The sequence below is a fragment of the Pieris napi genome, chromosome Z (genome assembly GCF_905475465.1).
Source record: "Pieris napi chromosome Z, ilPieNapi1.2, whole genome shotgun sequence".
NCBI classification, from domain to species: Eukaryota; Metazoa; Arthropoda; class Insecta; order Lepidoptera; family Pieridae; genus Pieris; species Pieris napi.
The window spans coordinates 1,719,131-1,737,089 of record NC_062259.1 but is presented as its reverse complement, the minus strand read 5'-3'; the positions used below and the strand labels follow the sequence as shown (position 1 = coordinate 1,737,089).

Sequence of the window (17,959 nt, the reverse complement as noted above, 5' to 3'; positions counted from 1 at the left end):
TTAAATCTTTAATTAGCTGTGTACTTGAACTCCACGGTTCCAGTCTACTCCACGGGGAACAAAATCAAAGTTGGAGGAAAGATTCTTTGAGCCGTTTATTATTTTCCGCCAGCTTTTGTGCTTCTCCGAGGTGAGACGCCTTACCACCACACAAGTAGCATCCCATACCAAAGCCCGTCCCATCTTCCAAGGGATCAGAGACATCCCACCCGGCCGCTTGCCATCGCCCCTAGATGGCTGTTGGCTCCAAAATGGCTGAAGATTTGACGGAATTTAATAAAATACACATTAGTTTAATTACAGTCCTCTAACGCCCGAACCGTTAACCTATCTCAATCCATAATCTATAATCTTAATCCAAATGTAATAATTGTGCCAATAACCAATCGACGGATTGTAATAGCCATCTGTCGAACAAGCTATCCATGGGAGGTCGTATCGGTGTTTGTGGATAGACCTTTGTATGAAAATGACAGTTGACGAAAGCTCGATTTCAACAGTTTATTTTAACAGATTTTAACTTTTTAACCAGTTTTTTAAATAATTAAAAAAACTGTTTGTTATGTTTTAAATACACACATGTATATTTTAATGTTATTTGTACGGTTTTATTTACTTTATTGGGTTTACATTAACAAATATGAGTGAAAACTCGGTAAAATGGAACGACAAAGAGCGGAACGGATATAATATCCGTCGCCAAAAATGGATTGTCTTCGTAGGGTTTGGTTATTGGGATGCAGATAGGTGATCGATCGACTGTCACGATCTGATCTCAGATTGTTTTCAATCTGAGATTGTGGATTAATTATTGGTTTCGGGCGTAAGTCCGAGAATTGAGCCAATGATGGAATCGCGAGAAGGAATTTAATTGTTAATAAAATTGTAAATAAATTAATAAAAATAAATCCTTTATAAAAATCATACAATCTTTTGAAAATTGCGTACCTGGGTTACGTGACGCGCCATGACCCCCTCCATTTATTATAATGGGTAAAATCCAGGGTAAACGTGTTGGTAGAAGGATGTCATGGCTATGTGGTGGGTATTGTGACTGCGGAAGAGTTTCTGACAAGACACGCTTCACGAGACTGACCGACCTCCAGTAAGAGAGGCACCAGAGGAAGAAGGTAATTGTTCTAACAGGACGAGAGTGAGGACGCCCGCTGCGGCGTTGTGCAACTGCCGGGTAATGGACTGGCAAGCCCAAAGGAACTTTGGATGGGATCGGAGGAGCCTCTATCATAGAGACTAGAGTTAAGAATTTGTTTTTTTATAGGCAAACGAAGGAGGCTGTCCTGATGATATGTGATACACACACGCAAGGCTTGCAAGCTCTTTACTTGAAGGACCCTAACTTCAGTGGGCAGCTGGTTCCACATAGTGGTGGTGCAAAAATTGCCTTAAGAAACGCTCAGTTGTGGTACGACGGACGTCGAGGTGATACGGATGGTATTATGTATTCTGCCTTGACGAGCGATGATGAAACTCAGCTGCCGCTCCACTCCTCTGAACACTCCTCATCAGGAGGTGAAAGGAATAATACTTACCGACAAGTGCTAAAATTGTTCCTCTTAATTAAATGTTTTGGATTCTTTCACGAAGCTGGTCCAGTCCTGATGAATATAAGTATACTCTGCCCACTGTTCAGCATTTTTTATGAGTGATTACCACCTAGGAGTTCTAGGAATTAGATATTGGATATCGCCAATTGCCTAAACCAACTTAAATTAAACTTAAAAACCAAATTAAAATTATATTAGGTATCTACATACATACCTATATAAATTATTTAAAAAAATCACAAAATCAGCCATAAAGAATGATTAAATTTTAAAACAGCTCCAAATTTCTATCTTTCTTTACGACTTGTATTGTCGAGTGATGAAAATGATATGTAGAAAAAAATTTGGAGCTGTTTTAATGTGGAGTCGAAAAAATTACCAATTTTTTAAACGAAAGGAGAGAATTTTGAGACTGGGGAGAGTATTTAAACCATAAGTTTTGATAACAATTATAAATAACTTTTATTATTATTATCTATATAACATCATGATAATAATTAATATGACATTTTTCTATATATATAATTAATCAATCTGATTACAAATAAACAATTTATTATTAATAATGTCTGAATGTGTATACTCTCTCAAAACTTATAATGTATACAGTATATATACTCACATGGTAGAAGCATCGTTAAAACCTGATCATTTATAATACAGGACATTTAGGTACGTATTGAATACTAAAAAAAGGCGGCCTGGGACACAATTTAAAATTTAAATCCAAATAGGTACCTAAACGTCGATAAAACTGATATCCATTCACAAACAACTCATTTAATTTACAAAAACATCTTCGGACGTTAATTTCTATCTATTAAGGATAGCTTATGTTAAAATATCAGCGAACATTCAGCTCATATAAACTAAAAATGATGTCCAAATACAAAAATTTGATAACGAATTATTCATATGTCATTCCAATTTAGACTTTATTGACAATATATATTCGTAATCTGTCAATCCTCTTATTTTGTTATTATTAAAATCCATAAGCTAGAAAGAGATGGATAGAAAAATGTCGTCTATGGAAGGAGAGCGTTTGAATTTCGAAACACGTTCCGTCCAATGCCATGCGTTTCAGCCACCTCTGTTGTCATTGGCCGCACGTCCTCTGTACCAATGTCGGGTAACGCTAAAATCGATATTGCATCGTGCAGTATTTGCTCGACGGCGAACGATAGTATCGCTGTTTGTCAACCGCATCGTGTTTGGTGGTAGAGAGGCGTTGTGTTTTCGGTATTCGTGACCGGCCGCCATTACGTATTGAATCATGTTGTGAGTCTGTGCTATTGGAGCGTTTTAATACAATTAATACTTTTTTCGCTATTTGAAGAATCATCAGCTGACTACCGGTTTAGGTAAGTGTTGTTTATGTTTCTAGCTTATTATTTTTATTATTGATATCAAATATAACGGGGATATAAACATTTTCTTGTTATTCGTGGTATTGTTATAATGTCACTCAACTCAACGGAATTCGATAAGTTTTGTCACGGAAATTTAAACCTTATTTCTATGAAATAAATAGATGTTTACGTTTCGTTCTAGTTTCACTTGATTATTGAACGGTTTATTTTTTTTATTGACAAGATGATCGTTAAATATTTTCATAATTAAAAATGGCTACCTATATGTTCGCGGTTATATTATTGTGAAAGCAGTATAATAACAATGAGTTACATCGACTATAATCCATGATTTCGAATAACAGCTGATTTGCCTTCTCTTTCTAACACCTTAAAACCGGATAAGTCTGTCTTGCTTACACGTTCTACTTATTTATAGTTCGGTTGGGATTTGCAGCACGACGATGGCGGCCCATAAATTACGCTAGGGATGTAGTTTTTCCAGAGATTTATCGATATTTAATTTGTAATGTTATATATTGTGCTCTCTTTAATTGAAATATAGCTTAGCATAGAATAAATGGATTTCATACAGTTAGGTCTATATTATAATTAGTATCTCAAGTCACAGTCTCGTCTTGAGAGCTGTCCAATATTTCAAACTCCATACAGAAAAAAACGATTCACAGCCCTTGAAACTAGATTTAAGTTAGACGTTCTAGAATTTGGTCCTTAGAGTCTGTATGGAAAGAGAGCCGTGGCAGTTATATGAACAAGCCTCTGGACAGAATAATTCTTATCAGCTTCACGTTAATTTATTAATCAAGATTATAAAATTAATATCAAGATATTTGCAGCAATTCGAACTTCGCTAAAATTCGTGGTTTACCATTTATTTATTTGTATATAATAGTAGTAGGCAATAGCTTTAAAAAAACATTCAAAACTAAATGTATTAACAAAGAATTGCCATGAACCGTCTACCTCGTAAAATATAATGCAATAATCCCCCCTATAACGCGATTTCCGCCTCTTATATAACGCGGAGATTTCTGTAGTGTAATTAATAATGATTTGTCAAGTCCATAATTTGCTTTGCGTACCTTTGCACCTGTTTCAATTGTGTTACAAAATTAAACCAAATAGCTTTATAAAATTCGTGTTCCATGTTTTTGATTTGTTCAAAAAACAAACGGTTTTACGAGCATAGTCCTACACAACACGATTTCTTATAACGCAGCCCGGGACTACCGCGTTGTAGGGGGATCACTGTACTTTTAAAAATTGGTGTGTCTGTGCGTAATTATGTGTATGTGTGCCTGCTTCCTTAATATATTGTTCTGTATATTATTTGTGTAGGAAATTCTATTTATAGGGGCGTTACGAGAAAAATTATTTGTATTTGTTAATTAATCTATTCATCACGATGTTTTCCTTCGTACAAGTGAGCGTTAAATGCGCTCATAGAAAAGCCTTCAGTGCACAGCCAGAGTTCTACGACTTCAGGGATGAAAATCGCATGCTGAAGCCAACACTGGAATATAGTGAAAATATTATATATATTAATATAAACAATTTAGTAAGACAGAAATATAAATAGCAAAACAAAATTACATTCGCCTATCGACATACATCATACATCACTAGAACAAAAATAAAATGTCCGCCGTCCCATGAAGGGAACGCTCTTAAAAGATAACAATTTATCTCTATTCATAGTAGACTGTACTTTATTACAATGTGTTACGGTTGAAAATCTAACGCAACGCTGATTTTGAGGTATACAACACGTTCATACAATTTTCGTATTTATTTTAATCACATAAGGTGTATATTATATTGTGTAGGCCTGGAATTTTAATGGGATTATTAGTTGATATTTTTTGCTGATTTGAATTTAGAATGCGAGGGTAAGGGAGAGAGATAGAGCGATGTGTAAGAGCGGGATGAAGTTTGTAAGGTCATGAAGGACGTTCTACGAGTTTATGTTAGCCTAGTCACTCGATTCTCAACTTTGAGGTCGTGGGCAGTTTTTATATGTAGCGCGCCACATACTATGTTGTTTGTATATGTGGCGCTAATACCCCTTCTTGGTTTAATTCATGGAACATGGGGCAGGAGGTACAGATGATGTTAAGTGAGTAAGTCCATGAACACTCTCAATACCACTCTCACAGGTGCGTTGCCGGCCTTTAAGAATTGTTAGGTACGCTCTTTGAAGACCATTAAGTCAAATCAGTTCGGAAACTTCAGTGGGCACCTGGTGGATTCCCCTTTCAAACAACGCTAATTTAGAAGCTGGAGTTTCACCCCTTCGTTTTTGATTACCCCAGGTGCCCGCACAATTTCTTGGCCCCTTCCATCTCAGCTCCTGGATAGGCGTGTCCTCCGATAGGCCACGTCTAAGTTAACATCAGGTGAGATTGGGGCCCTCATCATCAAAGACAGTAAAATCAAGTCAGAAACGTCACATGACTCCTGTTCGTCATAAATCTATCATTCAAAATTTTGACATTTCCATATGAAAAACATTAAATTAAATTCTCCATACATCTTTATTAGGGAACCATAAATGTTCTATGCTCCAAGGATTCTTCACGGCATCTTCTCGCTCCAAGTCTTATCTATATCAACTGGTTTAGCAGTTTGAAATGTAGTTCACAGTGGCTTCCACTTGGACCATAATACGGAGACACTGACGAAGACTTGGAGCCGGTGCTGGACCACGTTTTAGGGTTGACGTTGGATCCCGATTGATGGAGTTTTAGCGAGATATCCTTTTGAAGTAGACTTTTGGTGAGGTGCACAGCTAATTAAAGATGTATGGTACCGCTGACCCCAGAGCTGGTGCTTTTCTTAGGTAATAATCGCAACTCAGTGAAGAAATGCCAGCTTTAAATGGTCTTCCAAAGAGAGCAAATTTAATTACTCTTATTATTACTTTGTAGGTAAGGAATATTGTAATATATGTGTTATTTTGTATTTATCTAATTATATATAATATATCTAAAAAATATTTCCAACACACAAATATAGGTACAGTATTTATAATTATTATAACTTCATAAATAGAAAATTAAAACAATTCTAAAGTTTGGTCCTTGTGGCATTCCTTTATTGCCCTTTATTTAATTTAAAAGTTAGTTATTAAGAGAATAAAAATACAGATATTTTCGTTCGTGATTGTGTTAGAATTAGTCTATCTCGAAGTCTATCTAGAATCTCGAGTCGTGATCGTTATTTCGAGATCTCGTGGGATTGAGAATTACAATCTCGCGAGAATTCGGTATTTTCGAGATCTCGGAATCCTAGATACTTAGGAGTGATTTTGGAAATAATTTCTTATGACGTTAAGAGGCTTGAGAGCGGCATCTTATATCAGACATAATACACTCAGCGGCAGAAAATGCCTCTCAGATTAAACACAGTTTAGACAATCATTGTTATATTTCAGTCAATTTACATAAAATCATAATTAATTATTTATTAAAAACCTTGCTCATAAGACACACTGTCTATTGGTAAACACTTCAACAGTTTTCGAGTTATTCGCGATTATACAGGCTCATATTTTATCATAGCACACATTGGTTACATAATTAAAGTATTTTGTCGTATATATTTAGATAATTTAAATATAGTGCTGTGTTCGAATCAGCTCTTCTTTTCGAAGACACTCTTTAAGCCACAGCCAGCATCGGTATACTTGGCGTCGACATATCGAACGTCCTTCTGTTTGTCGACGACAAGTACAAGAAGCTTGGTGTGCTCAGCATGACCAGATGTTACTTCACTCCGGGCCACTGCTTGTAACTGTATAAATGGACGACCAGACGTATGGGGTCTCTCTCTATCTTCACTAACGTGGAGAGTGTTAAAAGGAGTTAAACGGTTCTGAATCTGAGTTTCATCAGACGTTGATGAAGAAATTCCACCGGTATTACCTCGACGTCCCTTCCACAACTGAGAGTTTTAAGTTTTAGCACCAACCACTATGTGGAACCAGCTGCCTACTGAAGTATTACCGAACCAAATCTACTTAGGGTCTGTTTCGAATGTACGGATAAGTTCTACATAAGTTCCAAATTAGCTATTCATTACTTATTGGTGGGATAAACACTATTGTTGCGTTTCACGACTGTCAGATAGCACTATTCGTCACATGAAGTCCATCATAAATTATGAGTCCGATGAAGTGACAAGCACAATTTATCTTCCAAATAATTCATATGTTGCATAGCTATTTGGTACTTTATCCATACATTGTGATTGTGTACCCTTAGGGTCCTTCAAGTTATGTACCAATTCTTAAAAGGCCTGCAACGCCCTCTGGCTTTGAGTCTATGGGCTAACTTGACATCAGTTGAGCCTCCTGTCCGTTTGTGCAATAAAATATGGGTTTTTGTAGTTGATATTATTTTTGAAGTCTGTGCCAGTTGCCAGTCCAGCCTTGCCTGGAATAATTGCCTGATAGCTTAGTAAAAAAAATCTCTCTGCACCTCAGATCTGTTTCATGATAATTTGTCAATCCAATAGGCAAGTAGGTGATCAGCCTCCTGTGCCTGACCCACGGCGTAGTGTTGGGTCTAAGGCAAGCCGGTTTCTTCACTATGTTTTCTTTCGTACGGGCAAGTGTTATGCGTACATAGACAGTGATTTGGTGCAGCCGGGAATCTACGACTCAGGGATGAGAGTCGCCCGCTGAAGCCACTAGGCCAACACTACTATATGTTAAACTGACTAAAATTAAAAATATTTTGTTTTAGGTACAATGTCATTACCAGTTTATAACTCTCAATTGCTGGTTCAGCGAGGTATGTGACGCTCATTTTAATAATGCTATTCAACAGAGGTGCTGCGAATCCAGGATTATCTTTTTATTAGCTGTTATGGAATACCGGACACAATAATCGCCATCGCACCAAAGACTTGCTTATTAATAAAAAAACACCTATTGGTCTATTAATTAGACATAAATTAACCACGTGAGGCACAAAACATCTATTTGCCTATCTATTAATTATACACTAAATTAACCACGTCAAACACCTATTTGCCTATTAATTATGTACACTTAATTAACCACGTCAAACACCTATTTGCCTATCTATTAATTATACACTAAATTAACCACGTCAAACACCTATTTGCCTATTAATTTGACACGGAATTAACCACGTCAGACAGAAAACACCTATTTGCCTATTAATTAGATACGAAATTAACCACGTCAAACACATAGGTATTTGCCTTTAATTAGACACGAAATTTACCACGTCAAACACATATTTGCCTATTAATTAGACACGGATAAACCACGTCAGGCTCAAAACACCTATTTGCCTTTTAATTAGACACGAAATTAACCACGTCAAGCACATAACGCCTATTTGCCTTTTTATGAGATCGTGCTTCAAATCTATTGTTTACAAACTTCGTGGCGTTTCACCTGTCTTATGACCAGACGAGTTTTTTTTTAATCCCATGAGTGAGGTTTCCAACAGGATTTTTGATATCTTCCTACAATATGGAAAGGGTCCAAGCGTTGTATCCCTGAACGGGTGCTACTTGTGACTGGTTGGACTGACCTAGTACTGGTTCAAGTCTGACTTAGTTAAATATTTTTGACCTTGATTCACCTTGAATCTGTTTTCGTGTTCCCACAGTAATGCCTATGCTTCTATTTAATCACGCTTATAAAGGTGTTATTAGATTGTATAATGGTAACAGGTGCTGTACCAGTAAAATAGGAGATTTAAAAGAGTGGCGGAATATCAGTTCTCTCTCTCTTTGATTTGAGCAGTATATTTAGAAGTATTTTTAATGTTCATAAATAAACATTAAGTACAGTGTTCAGCGGTAGGATTCAAAAAATAAAAAAAATTAAGATAACTTCGCCGATTCGCCGATTAGATAGGTGACCTGATCCCAAGTCGCAATCTGGCCTTCTTTCTCTCTTCGGTCGGTAGCTCATGTCTGAGCGTCGTGGTCAGCAAGGAAACATCTGAAGCGGACAATCTGTTTCCATCGGTTTCTGTCCAGCGCCTCTCTTGTTGTAGTGTATAGTTTTAAGGACGATGAGTTTTTCACTTTATCGGTCTCTCTGGTTGGTGAACGGCCACGTGACGTTTTGCCTTCTGTGTTACCAACCACGATCAGTTTCTCATCGCCTCTAAGCATCTCACCTTAAGCACTGTCAAATATAGTGTGTATGTGCAGAATAGATTGACAATGATTAACGCTCTAGAATGGTTTAGTGTAATAGAATCCTCTGTTTTCAGACGACGTACCAGCGTTAGTGATCAATCCGAACAACCCCCCACCATGGCTGCAGAACAGCACAGCTCAAATCGTCTACGTGCAGAACTATGTACAGCCATATATGCCCGTAGATCAGAATGTATATTTACAACAGTACGTCCAAAACCCCATGTATGTGAACGTGGACCCACGATTTATCGTAGAATCGAACCAGATTTATCAAAACCCACCGATTACCCAAGATAAGACAAATTTCATGCAAATCCGTCCGATGCGACCAACACGCAGCGTCCGACCGAGGGCATACCGACAGATTCAGCCTAGAGTAAGATACCCTAACAACATCCAGAGAGTACAGAACATGCAAATGAACGAAATGAATGGTCTTTCTAATGTTAGATCAATGAATGTGATGAATGGAGTTAATTCTGCAAATGTTAGAGGAATACATGATGCAAGCATGTCAGGGGACAGTTTAAACCCAAATATAAATATATCAATGACAAACGCCATCAATGGAGCTATGACAAGTGACAATTCAAATCTAAATATCAATAGGGTAACAATGGGGAATGTTGCCATAAATGGAGCAATGGCAAGCGACAATTTAAATCTAATTAACAATAGAGTAAGTATGGGGAATGTTGTCATAAACGGAGCAATGACAAACGACAATTTAAATCTAAATAACAATAGAGTAAGTATGGGGAATGTTGCTATAAACAGAGCAATGACAAGCGACAATGTAAATCTAAATATGCATAGAGGAGCTATGGCGAATGTTGCTATAAATGAAGCAATTTCAACGAATGTAAACATAAACGGAGCAAGCAATTTTAATAACCCCAATAATGCTATAAATGGGGTAATTAATAATAGTTTAAACGCAAATGAAAATACAATTATGACGAATGTTATGGGAACAATGAATGCAACTCCCATAAATGGACAAATAAATGCGTCGAATCGAGTGTCCCAAGTACCAAATATGACTCATATGTCAATAAATACATTCAAAGCAATGTCTAATGCAGCAAGCAATTGTGATATAGGCCCTAATACATTACACCGTATGACAGATAATGGCGTAGTAATATCAAACGTCGCCCCAAATTCTAATCTATATTTGCCTAGTAATGGGGTAAATTGTATAAACACCCCTGTAATGTCTAATACAAGTAGTACAATAACCAATATGGCCAAAAATGATGCCAAAACCAAACCAACAGCCAACTTGACAGCTTATAATGCAACTGTTAAAAATGTGCCAAGTTTAATAAGTGTTAACGCAAATGGAGCAATCAATATTGCTAAAAGTGTACCATTACGTAATGTTGCTGTTAATAATGCAGTAGCTACCGTTGCTAAAATCCCAAATTCTATCAAAAGTATTGGTCCAAATTCTGTAAATACAATAAATGTACCTAATATTGGTCCAAATTCTGTTAATACCATAAATGGGCCTAGTCTTGGTACAAATTCTGTAATTGCCACGAAAGGACCTGTACCAAAGGGATTGGCTCGTGTACCAGTAGCTGCAAATGTAAATATCGTTAGTCCTACTAAATCAACCCCGACAAAAGTAAAACTTGAAAGGAATAATCCAAAAATTGAACATAACAAAATCCTAAATGCTAATCTAGATAATACAAATGATGTCGAAGATAAGCCAGCTCAGACTGAATCCAAAGATAATACACGTAACGAAGATAGAAAACGTAAAAGTGAGTCTCCTGATGAACTCAAAAGTAAATTGCTCGTACTAGATATTAATGAAGATAAATTACAACGAAAAACTGTGTTTACACAAGCAAGAGGAAGAATTTTGAATGTCGACACGAAGGAAAATATTCCAATTGATGAAGATATTGATAAAATTAATAAGGCGTTTAATAAAGACGTTAATGATAAAGACTATGTCTTGACACATGTTTTGGATGGTTTCGTTATACAGGAGTCCAATGTGGCTTTTCCGGTAAGTGTATTCAACACTTTTTTACTTTTTAGTTATATTACTATTTTTTACAGGTCTATTACCAGTTTTAAGTATATTACCACTTTAAGTGTATTACCATTTTTAGGTATATTACCATTTTTAGTTAAATTACCACTTTTAAGGTATATTATTTCGTTAAATAACCATTTTTTTAAGATAATTTAGTAAATTAAGATTTTTAGTTATTTTTTTTAAGTTAAACTAACATTATTCTTACTTCACGGATCTCAGTCTAGATAACTAAAAGTCATTTAATAATGTTTTTAGATTCACAAACCGATCGTTGAAAAAACGATTCGTCTCAGTTCAGATGCCCTCAAAGATTTGGAAGATGAGATACCGTCGGTTGCAATTGTGAAAGAGACAAACATACAGGCAGATGAAGAGAAATCGAATGAGAAAGAATTATTAAATGAAAAACAAGCGAAGATAAAGAAAACGGAATGTTTGATTAGTGATGGTATGTATTTTGGTGAACTACCTTCAATTTGAATTTGAGGGTAGGAAAACAATTCTGAATTTTTTAAATAACGATAGGCTTCGAGGGCCTAACACCAGGAGAATAGCAAGTGCGTAGCTGGCGCTATTACTGTGGTTCTTAAGTTGAACTTGGAATGAATGGCAGCTGGTTGCTATTTTCGAGCCGAGAATCGAACCCATGGTCTCCAATGGTGGTCATCAGCTTTGGTATAATGGACCTTAGTCATATTTGAATAAAATATCCAACTTTAACAGTTTTAGTTTCATTGACATCGGTTTAGCTGATTTAGATATATTTGAAGCAATGTTTTTTCCTATTGATTTCGATTTTGGATTGAAATTTGTAATTTTTTTATTACGTAATTAATGTTTTGATGATTCTGAACGAATACCAAAATGATTAAGGAAGAAAAACAAACATCAAGCGTTGTATCGCCTTTTTTAACCTTTAAATTGAAAATTATTTTAGGAAACAAAATAATTAATATACTCGTACATTTTAGAAAACAATAATCAAATTTCTATTTTTTAGGAAACCCATTCAGTCGCCTAACACCAGCTGCTATCAAAAATTGGACGGTAAATATATATTTAGTACCTACTCGTCGTAGGTTCGATCCTACAGAACTTATTTTTAAAATACTTTAAATACATTTTAAATTATTACGGCAAATATAATTGGACATATTATCTGATAACTGATATTATCTCAGACATTTTACAAACACCGGTAAATAATAATTAGATTTTGTCGAACCCGGGTTTTTAAAATCATTAGGTATTTAAAAGATAAATCTAGGTACTTTAAGTATTTTTAAATTGTTTTGTTTTAAACAAAATTATAATGATTAAAACCTTTGTATAAAGTGTCAATTTTTTGTTTATTAAAATACAAATAACACGTTATGTATTAAAAACGTTTTCATTTTATTATTCTAATACAAATATGACGCTGAGTAATTTAGTTAAACGCCTTTCTCTGAATAGTTCACTTTTTTTACGTTGCCATATAGAGAAATAAAAAATCAGTTATTAGCTATATATACATATGTGTATATATATATACATATATATATATATAAATCTCTTTTACATTATAACATCCATATTACATTCACACTACATAGAATACCGCTTTCACGACACTTTTTTAATATACGATAGACTTTTGACATAAGCCATTGACATACACTTTTGACAAACGATTTTAATATTCGATACACTTTTGACATAACCCATCGGCAAACTCTTTTGAATCACACATTTGGCGCGAACTATCATCGCGAACATCATACCACTAAGTTTATAACCGTTATGAATCTCATGACAAAAACCACTACGTTTTTGACAAATTCTTATAGATAGAACAACTGACAAACCACTTGTCAAGCAGTGGTTGGAAGGGGACGTCGTCATCATTCTACGAGCACGAAATCGACGGCGAATCACTCCTGCTAGTTTCAAAATCACAGTTGCTAACTATAGGCGTGAAAGAAGAGCAGGCTGATGTTATAATCGCATTTGTTAACAGTGGTAAAAGTTAGGACAGAGTAGTTTAATTTAGGTCAAATGTAAATAAAGTGTATTTTGTTATAGTTGTTTGATTTAGACAGAAATTGATGGTGTTTAATAACCAGTGGTTTGACTAGCGGTTGAACTGAGGTAAAAGTTTGTAAATGATAGTGTAAAATGGCCAAGAACCTTAAGTTAAATAGTGTCAGGTTTGAGTAAATTATAGTTTTGTCTTTGATTTTCATATTTGGTGATTACGTCAACAGTAATTATTTAATTTTTTACACATATTACACACACATTGTCTATGCTTGAAAACGAAATTCGTTTTCGAGGATGCCTATAAAAATTAATACGTTTATTTACTATTATTTTTAAGAGCTTTGTTGACTTTTGCTGACAAATGGAGGGGGGAGATAAATTATACTTGAACCGCCCCTAAGTTAACTGGGTTAAAGTGTGTAAAATAGACACAAAACTTAAGTTAAATAGCAACTAGAAATTGTATTATAGTGATGAAAGGGAGTGGTTTAAGTTGGATCACTAGTGGTTAAACTAAGCTAAAAGATTAAAAGTTTGTGTTGGTTTACAATAGGGTTTAGTTAGTTGGTGGTTATGGTTATATACAAATTGTTAAAATGAAAAACATACTTGTGTCATTCTTAAAGAAGGTTTTCATAGATATATACCTACCTAATTAATTATGTTTTTGTGTAAATTGACTGAAATATCACGGATTTTGTTTAGTCATAAATTACATGTGACCCTATTAATTAATATTTTTGTAAATAATTTGTTTGTAAATACATATTTTTATAAAGTAATAAAATTATTAAAACACTCTTGTTTTTTTTTTCTTCATGTCGCTTGCTCCGGGGAAGGTTTTACTGGGATACTAGGTATACTGTATACCAATATATATATATGTCGCAGATTCAATACTATCAATATTTGCAAAGTGTCACTACCGTTGTCCGGCATTTTTTTTTTTGTACTAGTACTCTACACACATCTTAAATAAAAACTTTATAACTTAACTAACATCTAATTGTAAAAAATCTGAACTATTCCGGTCCAGCCATTTATTGAATTACGGCGGGAAAGATTCGATAGTCTTGATCGAGCATTGTTAATGATAATATCGGCACGAAAGCAGTACCCAGCTTAAAAGAAAGAGCGTCAAAGGGAGGCAACGTACTTGCGAGCCATCTGCGTCCATGGGCATCACTACACATTACACAAGGCTCTATAAAAAACCTACTAAATATACACAAACGGGCAATCCGTTTCACGTGGCTACAACGAGACTTTTATTTAAAGAAAATTAATCTGTATGACCACAATTTAAGTTAAATTAATTTATTAAAATCTATGGATTATTAAAAATCTAAATGCCAATAAGATCTAAGCTTATTTTCATGGAAACATCGCTATAGGTATATGAAAATGAAAGAGATAGACAGTAAATAATTTATAAAACAATAGATAACAATACACAATAAACGTTAATTTCGTTTCCCGCCCTTTCCCATAAAATTGACAACTTGCGCAAATGGCGCAAACTTGCCCCTCCGCGTTCTTTTTTTAAAATGCATTTCATCGGACTCCGCGAGGGAGGATTCTAGCGTTTTCGACACATCCGACAATTCAGTTTCATTCTTATCTATGTCCGACTCTCTGTACTTTCTGTATGACGTTTCAGGGAACTTCATGTCCGGCGTTTGGCACATGAGTGTGTCGTAGAAGAATCTGTCAGCGAGACCTTCGGCTTTTGGTCTTGGATTCTCATCGTCGGAACTCTCTGATGAATGATGGTGCGGTGAGCTGGTCTTTTTGTGGACTCGTGGGCTAAGAACAAAATCTTTTATAAACATTGTGCCTCAAATATGTACTGTTACGACACGTAATCTCTGTGAAGACCCTAAATCGCGCCATCGAAATATTTCCCGCTGAGGATATATATAACTATCCTTTCCTTCAAACTGACCGGGGAAGGTGTAGTCCAGTGAGCCATCGTTCCTTTAGGCAAGTTTCCCATCCATGATGGCCCAAGCTGAGGTCTGAGTCATGCAGGAGTCGCGAGAAAAGTCCGTTCCAGTGGAGCCATCGCCTGAAGGTAACCCTAATCTGATTCTGATTTTGCTTTGCCGCGCGGGTAGCTTTTAATTTGCCATTAGCTACGGTAATTGGACATCCAGATCCGTTATATTGAGCGGAAAATACTTCGTTAGCGCGATACGATGGGCAAATCTGTCCAGGAGATGCCTATTAAACCGCTGCTTAAAAGAAACCCGTATTAAACCGTCTAGGAAAGATGGATGTAAGGATTTCGCTTGCTTTGCTTGCTTGCTTTGAACAAGAAACCACGAACCAAATCGTGCGGAGCTTGGGGATGTCAAACCGAAGGGGTGAAACACAGTTCGCTAGTCCGCACTTAGCCGCTAGTTAGCACTGACTCAGAATTTAATGGTTAACCCAAAAATCAATGAAAAACGCTAAATATTGTCACCTACTTGCCTTTAAAGAGTAAATGGCATAGAGAAATGATAATTCCTATTAAACGTCCAGGAATTGAACAACATTACCATCTCTTTTCAGCTGGAATCCCCTGTCTTGGTGATTGTGGAATTCCTACACCAGCTTCATCACCCACACCCTGAAACCACGGTAGATTTTATAGCTATCATCAGAGTCAAGAATTTTTAGATATACAGGATGTGCCATTAATCAGGGTCAAGCCCAAATCAGATGATAGTGGTATTTACTAAATGTTATATATTTTATGACACTTACCATAGTACATCTTTCAATGTAGTAGAATAGTTGGATGTAATATATAATAATAGAACATCACAGGGTGTAAACATTAAATTTCCTTTTGAATGGCAATATTTAAAAAAAATACGTGATATAGAATTTTGTTATTAATTTTCTAAGGTTCATACCACCACTATCATCCATCAGCTTGACGTTAAGTTACGAGACACCCTGTATAATCTGTAGAGCGGAACACGTTACCGGCAGGCTGATCACCTACTTGCCCATTAGAAATAAATAATTTCAACCAAGGGTCACGGTTTTTTGGTTCAGCGCCATCTATTTCATTATCGAACGGCAGAATACGAAATTCCACCCATATCACCTGGACGCCCCTGGTTTCAAGCAGTGGTGTAACAATAGGGTGGCAGGGCTGGCAAAATGCCACGGGCCCCCGACCCAACCCTGCCCAAGACATATTAAGTTCTATGGATGAATGTGAAGTCTCCAATACGCATTGGGCTAGCGTGGTGACTACAGACCATTCCCTCTCGTCTAAGAGAGGAGGCCTATGGCCATTAGTGGGACATATACAACGTGTAATTGAGTACGCTGAAAATCACACCACTATGTGAAACCAGCTGCTCACTAAAATATTTCCGAACCAATTCTACTAAGCGTCCTTAACATCAGGTAAGCCTGCTGCCCGTTTGTCTGTTCTATACAAAATATACATAATCTAAGGCCCTGACTAAAGAACTCTGTTTCTTTGGTAAAGCGCCGTCTATTTCATTAAATATTAAACTCCAACCACAGATTGCTTCAGTCAGACAATGTTGCCTAATGACCTGCGCGCTTCTCGACAAAGTTAGTGAAAAATATTATCTCACAAAGACTTTTCCTGAAATACCTGATCTCCTATGTGGAAGTAGCAATGCGTAATTCTTTCCACATCAGCCCAGGCGACGAGGAACTTCGCCATAGTCAGCGGGATCTTCGGTAGGAAATTTGAATGGAATTTGCCTTGACAGTATATTGTTATCACATCCGTGTCCTTTACTTCGAAAATTATTCGGAATATGGTACCTGAAAATTGTTTTAATCAGCAGATCCAAGAGGTCTGATGGTCAAAAACCCAACAATGTGGTGAAAAGTTCCTCTAACCTAGGAATCCCTTGACTAGTCTAAATATGTATAAAAGTACATATGTATATATGCTAAACGGGAAATACTTCGACAGCGCGTTTCAGGGTATTACGTATTCACAATGATTTTCGTTGTAGCTAAAATTATTGATTTTAAAACATACCAGGCACAAACATATTATAATTCGTGTCCAAATTCCCGCTTCCAATCCAAACACCATTCCTCCGAGACAGAGATATAATGTTGTCTCTATGGAAACGTACGTCGAAGTGGAGGACAACATCACGTGGTTCCTCTCCCTCTTGCGCGCACAGATTTATAGACATTCTGTAAAATTATACAGATAATATTCGCCACAGCATAATACGTGTTCTACAAGATTGTATAATTAAATTGTGTATTATTGTTTGTATATAGTTTTAATTAAAGTTTTCACTAGCTTAACCTCGCGATGTTTGAATTTTTTTAAAAACCTCCGCCTATTTATATAAATTTTTAAGAGCCAATAAAGTTATACATACTTTCGTGCATTTTCCTTTATACGACCTCCGATTTCGATTCTATCACCAATCTTGAGCACAGTTGGGATGTTAGCGGTGAATACGGGCATTTTGATATAATAAAACTAGCCCCAATTAATTTTAAGTCAGGACCGGATATAATTTTGAGCATTTTGAACTGTAATTTTATACATTTGCAAATATTTTGATTTATAGACAGAATCAAACGTCATATAAAAACGGAACCGAAAATCTCCACTGAATGATATTTTTAGTGTCTAAGTTTTTATATCTGCGTCATTATTTTAAATTTTCCGCGTTCATTCTGTCAATAATGTCACAGATCACATCATTAAACTTCTTTAAAAGTCTTGAATTAATTATATAATG

At 35.9% G+C, this 17,959-nt stretch overlaps 2 protein-coding genes across 3 annotated transcripts; one reads left to right on the top strand and one right to left on the bottom strand.

The window, feature by feature from the left end:
- Positions 1-2,822: 2,822 nt before the first annotated feature.
- LOC125062714 (protein PF3D7_1417600-like) lies at positions 2,823-13,247 on the top strand. 2 transcript variants are annotated; one of them, XM_047668797.1, is made up of 6 exons: positions 2,823-2,929; positions 7,684-7,731; positions 9,199-11,153; positions 11,442-11,634; positions 12,187-12,233; positions 13,016-13,247. In XM_047668797.1, the coding sequence occupies exons 2-6, from the start codon at positions 7,689-7,691 to the stop codon at positions 13,196-13,198; spliced, it is 2,421 nt and encodes an 806-aa protein (XP_047524753.1). In that variant the 5' UTR covers positions 2,823-2,929; positions 7,684-7,688; the 3' UTR covers positions 13,199-13,247. The 2 variants fall into 2 exon arrangements, with proteins under 2 accessions (XP_047524753.1, XP_047524754.1); XM_047668798.1 differs by lacking the exon at positions 7,684-7,731 and having other exon boundaries at positions 2,834-2,929.
- A 1,375-nt stretch (positions 13,248-14,622) lies between these two features.
- LOC125062571 lies at positions 14,623-17,847 on the bottom strand. Its single transcript, XM_047668576.1, has 5 exons — positions 17,591-17,847; positions 17,233-17,396; positions 16,834-17,009; positions 15,752-15,822; positions 14,623-15,014 (listed from the first exon to the last, which is right to left on the bottom strand). The coding sequence occupies exons 1-5, from the start codon at positions 17,677-17,679 to the stop codon at positions 14,672-14,674; spliced, it is 843 nt and encodes a 280-aa protein (XP_047524532.1). The 5' UTR covers positions 17,680-17,847; the 3' UTR covers positions 14,623-14,671.
- Positions 17,848-17,959: the final 112 nt, after the last annotated feature.

Coding starts and splice junctions, on each gene's coding strand:
- LOC125062714 (XM_047668797.1), top strand. CDS start 7,689: ATGTCATTACCAGTTTATAACTCTCAATTGCTGGTTCAGCGAG. Junction 7,732..9,198: donor TCAATTGCTGGTTCAGCGAG/GTATGTGACGCT, acceptor CTCTGTTTTCAG/ACGACGTACCAGCGTTAGTG. Junction 11,635..12,186: donor GGAATGTTTGATTAGTGATG/GTATGTATTTTG, acceptor TCTATTTTTTAG/GAAACCCATTCAGTCGCCTA.
- LOC125062571 (XM_047668576.1), bottom strand. CDS start 17,679: ATGCCCGTATTCACCGCTAACATCCCAACTGTGCTCAAGATTGGTGAT. Junction 17,397..17,590: donor ATAAAGGAAAATGCACGAAA/GTATGTATAACT, acceptor ATAATTTTACAG/AATGTCTATAAATCTGTGCG. Junction 15,015..15,751: donor ATTCCAGCTGAAAAGAGATG/GTAATGTTGTTC, acceptor TTTTGTTCTTAG/CCCACGAGTCCACAAAAAGA.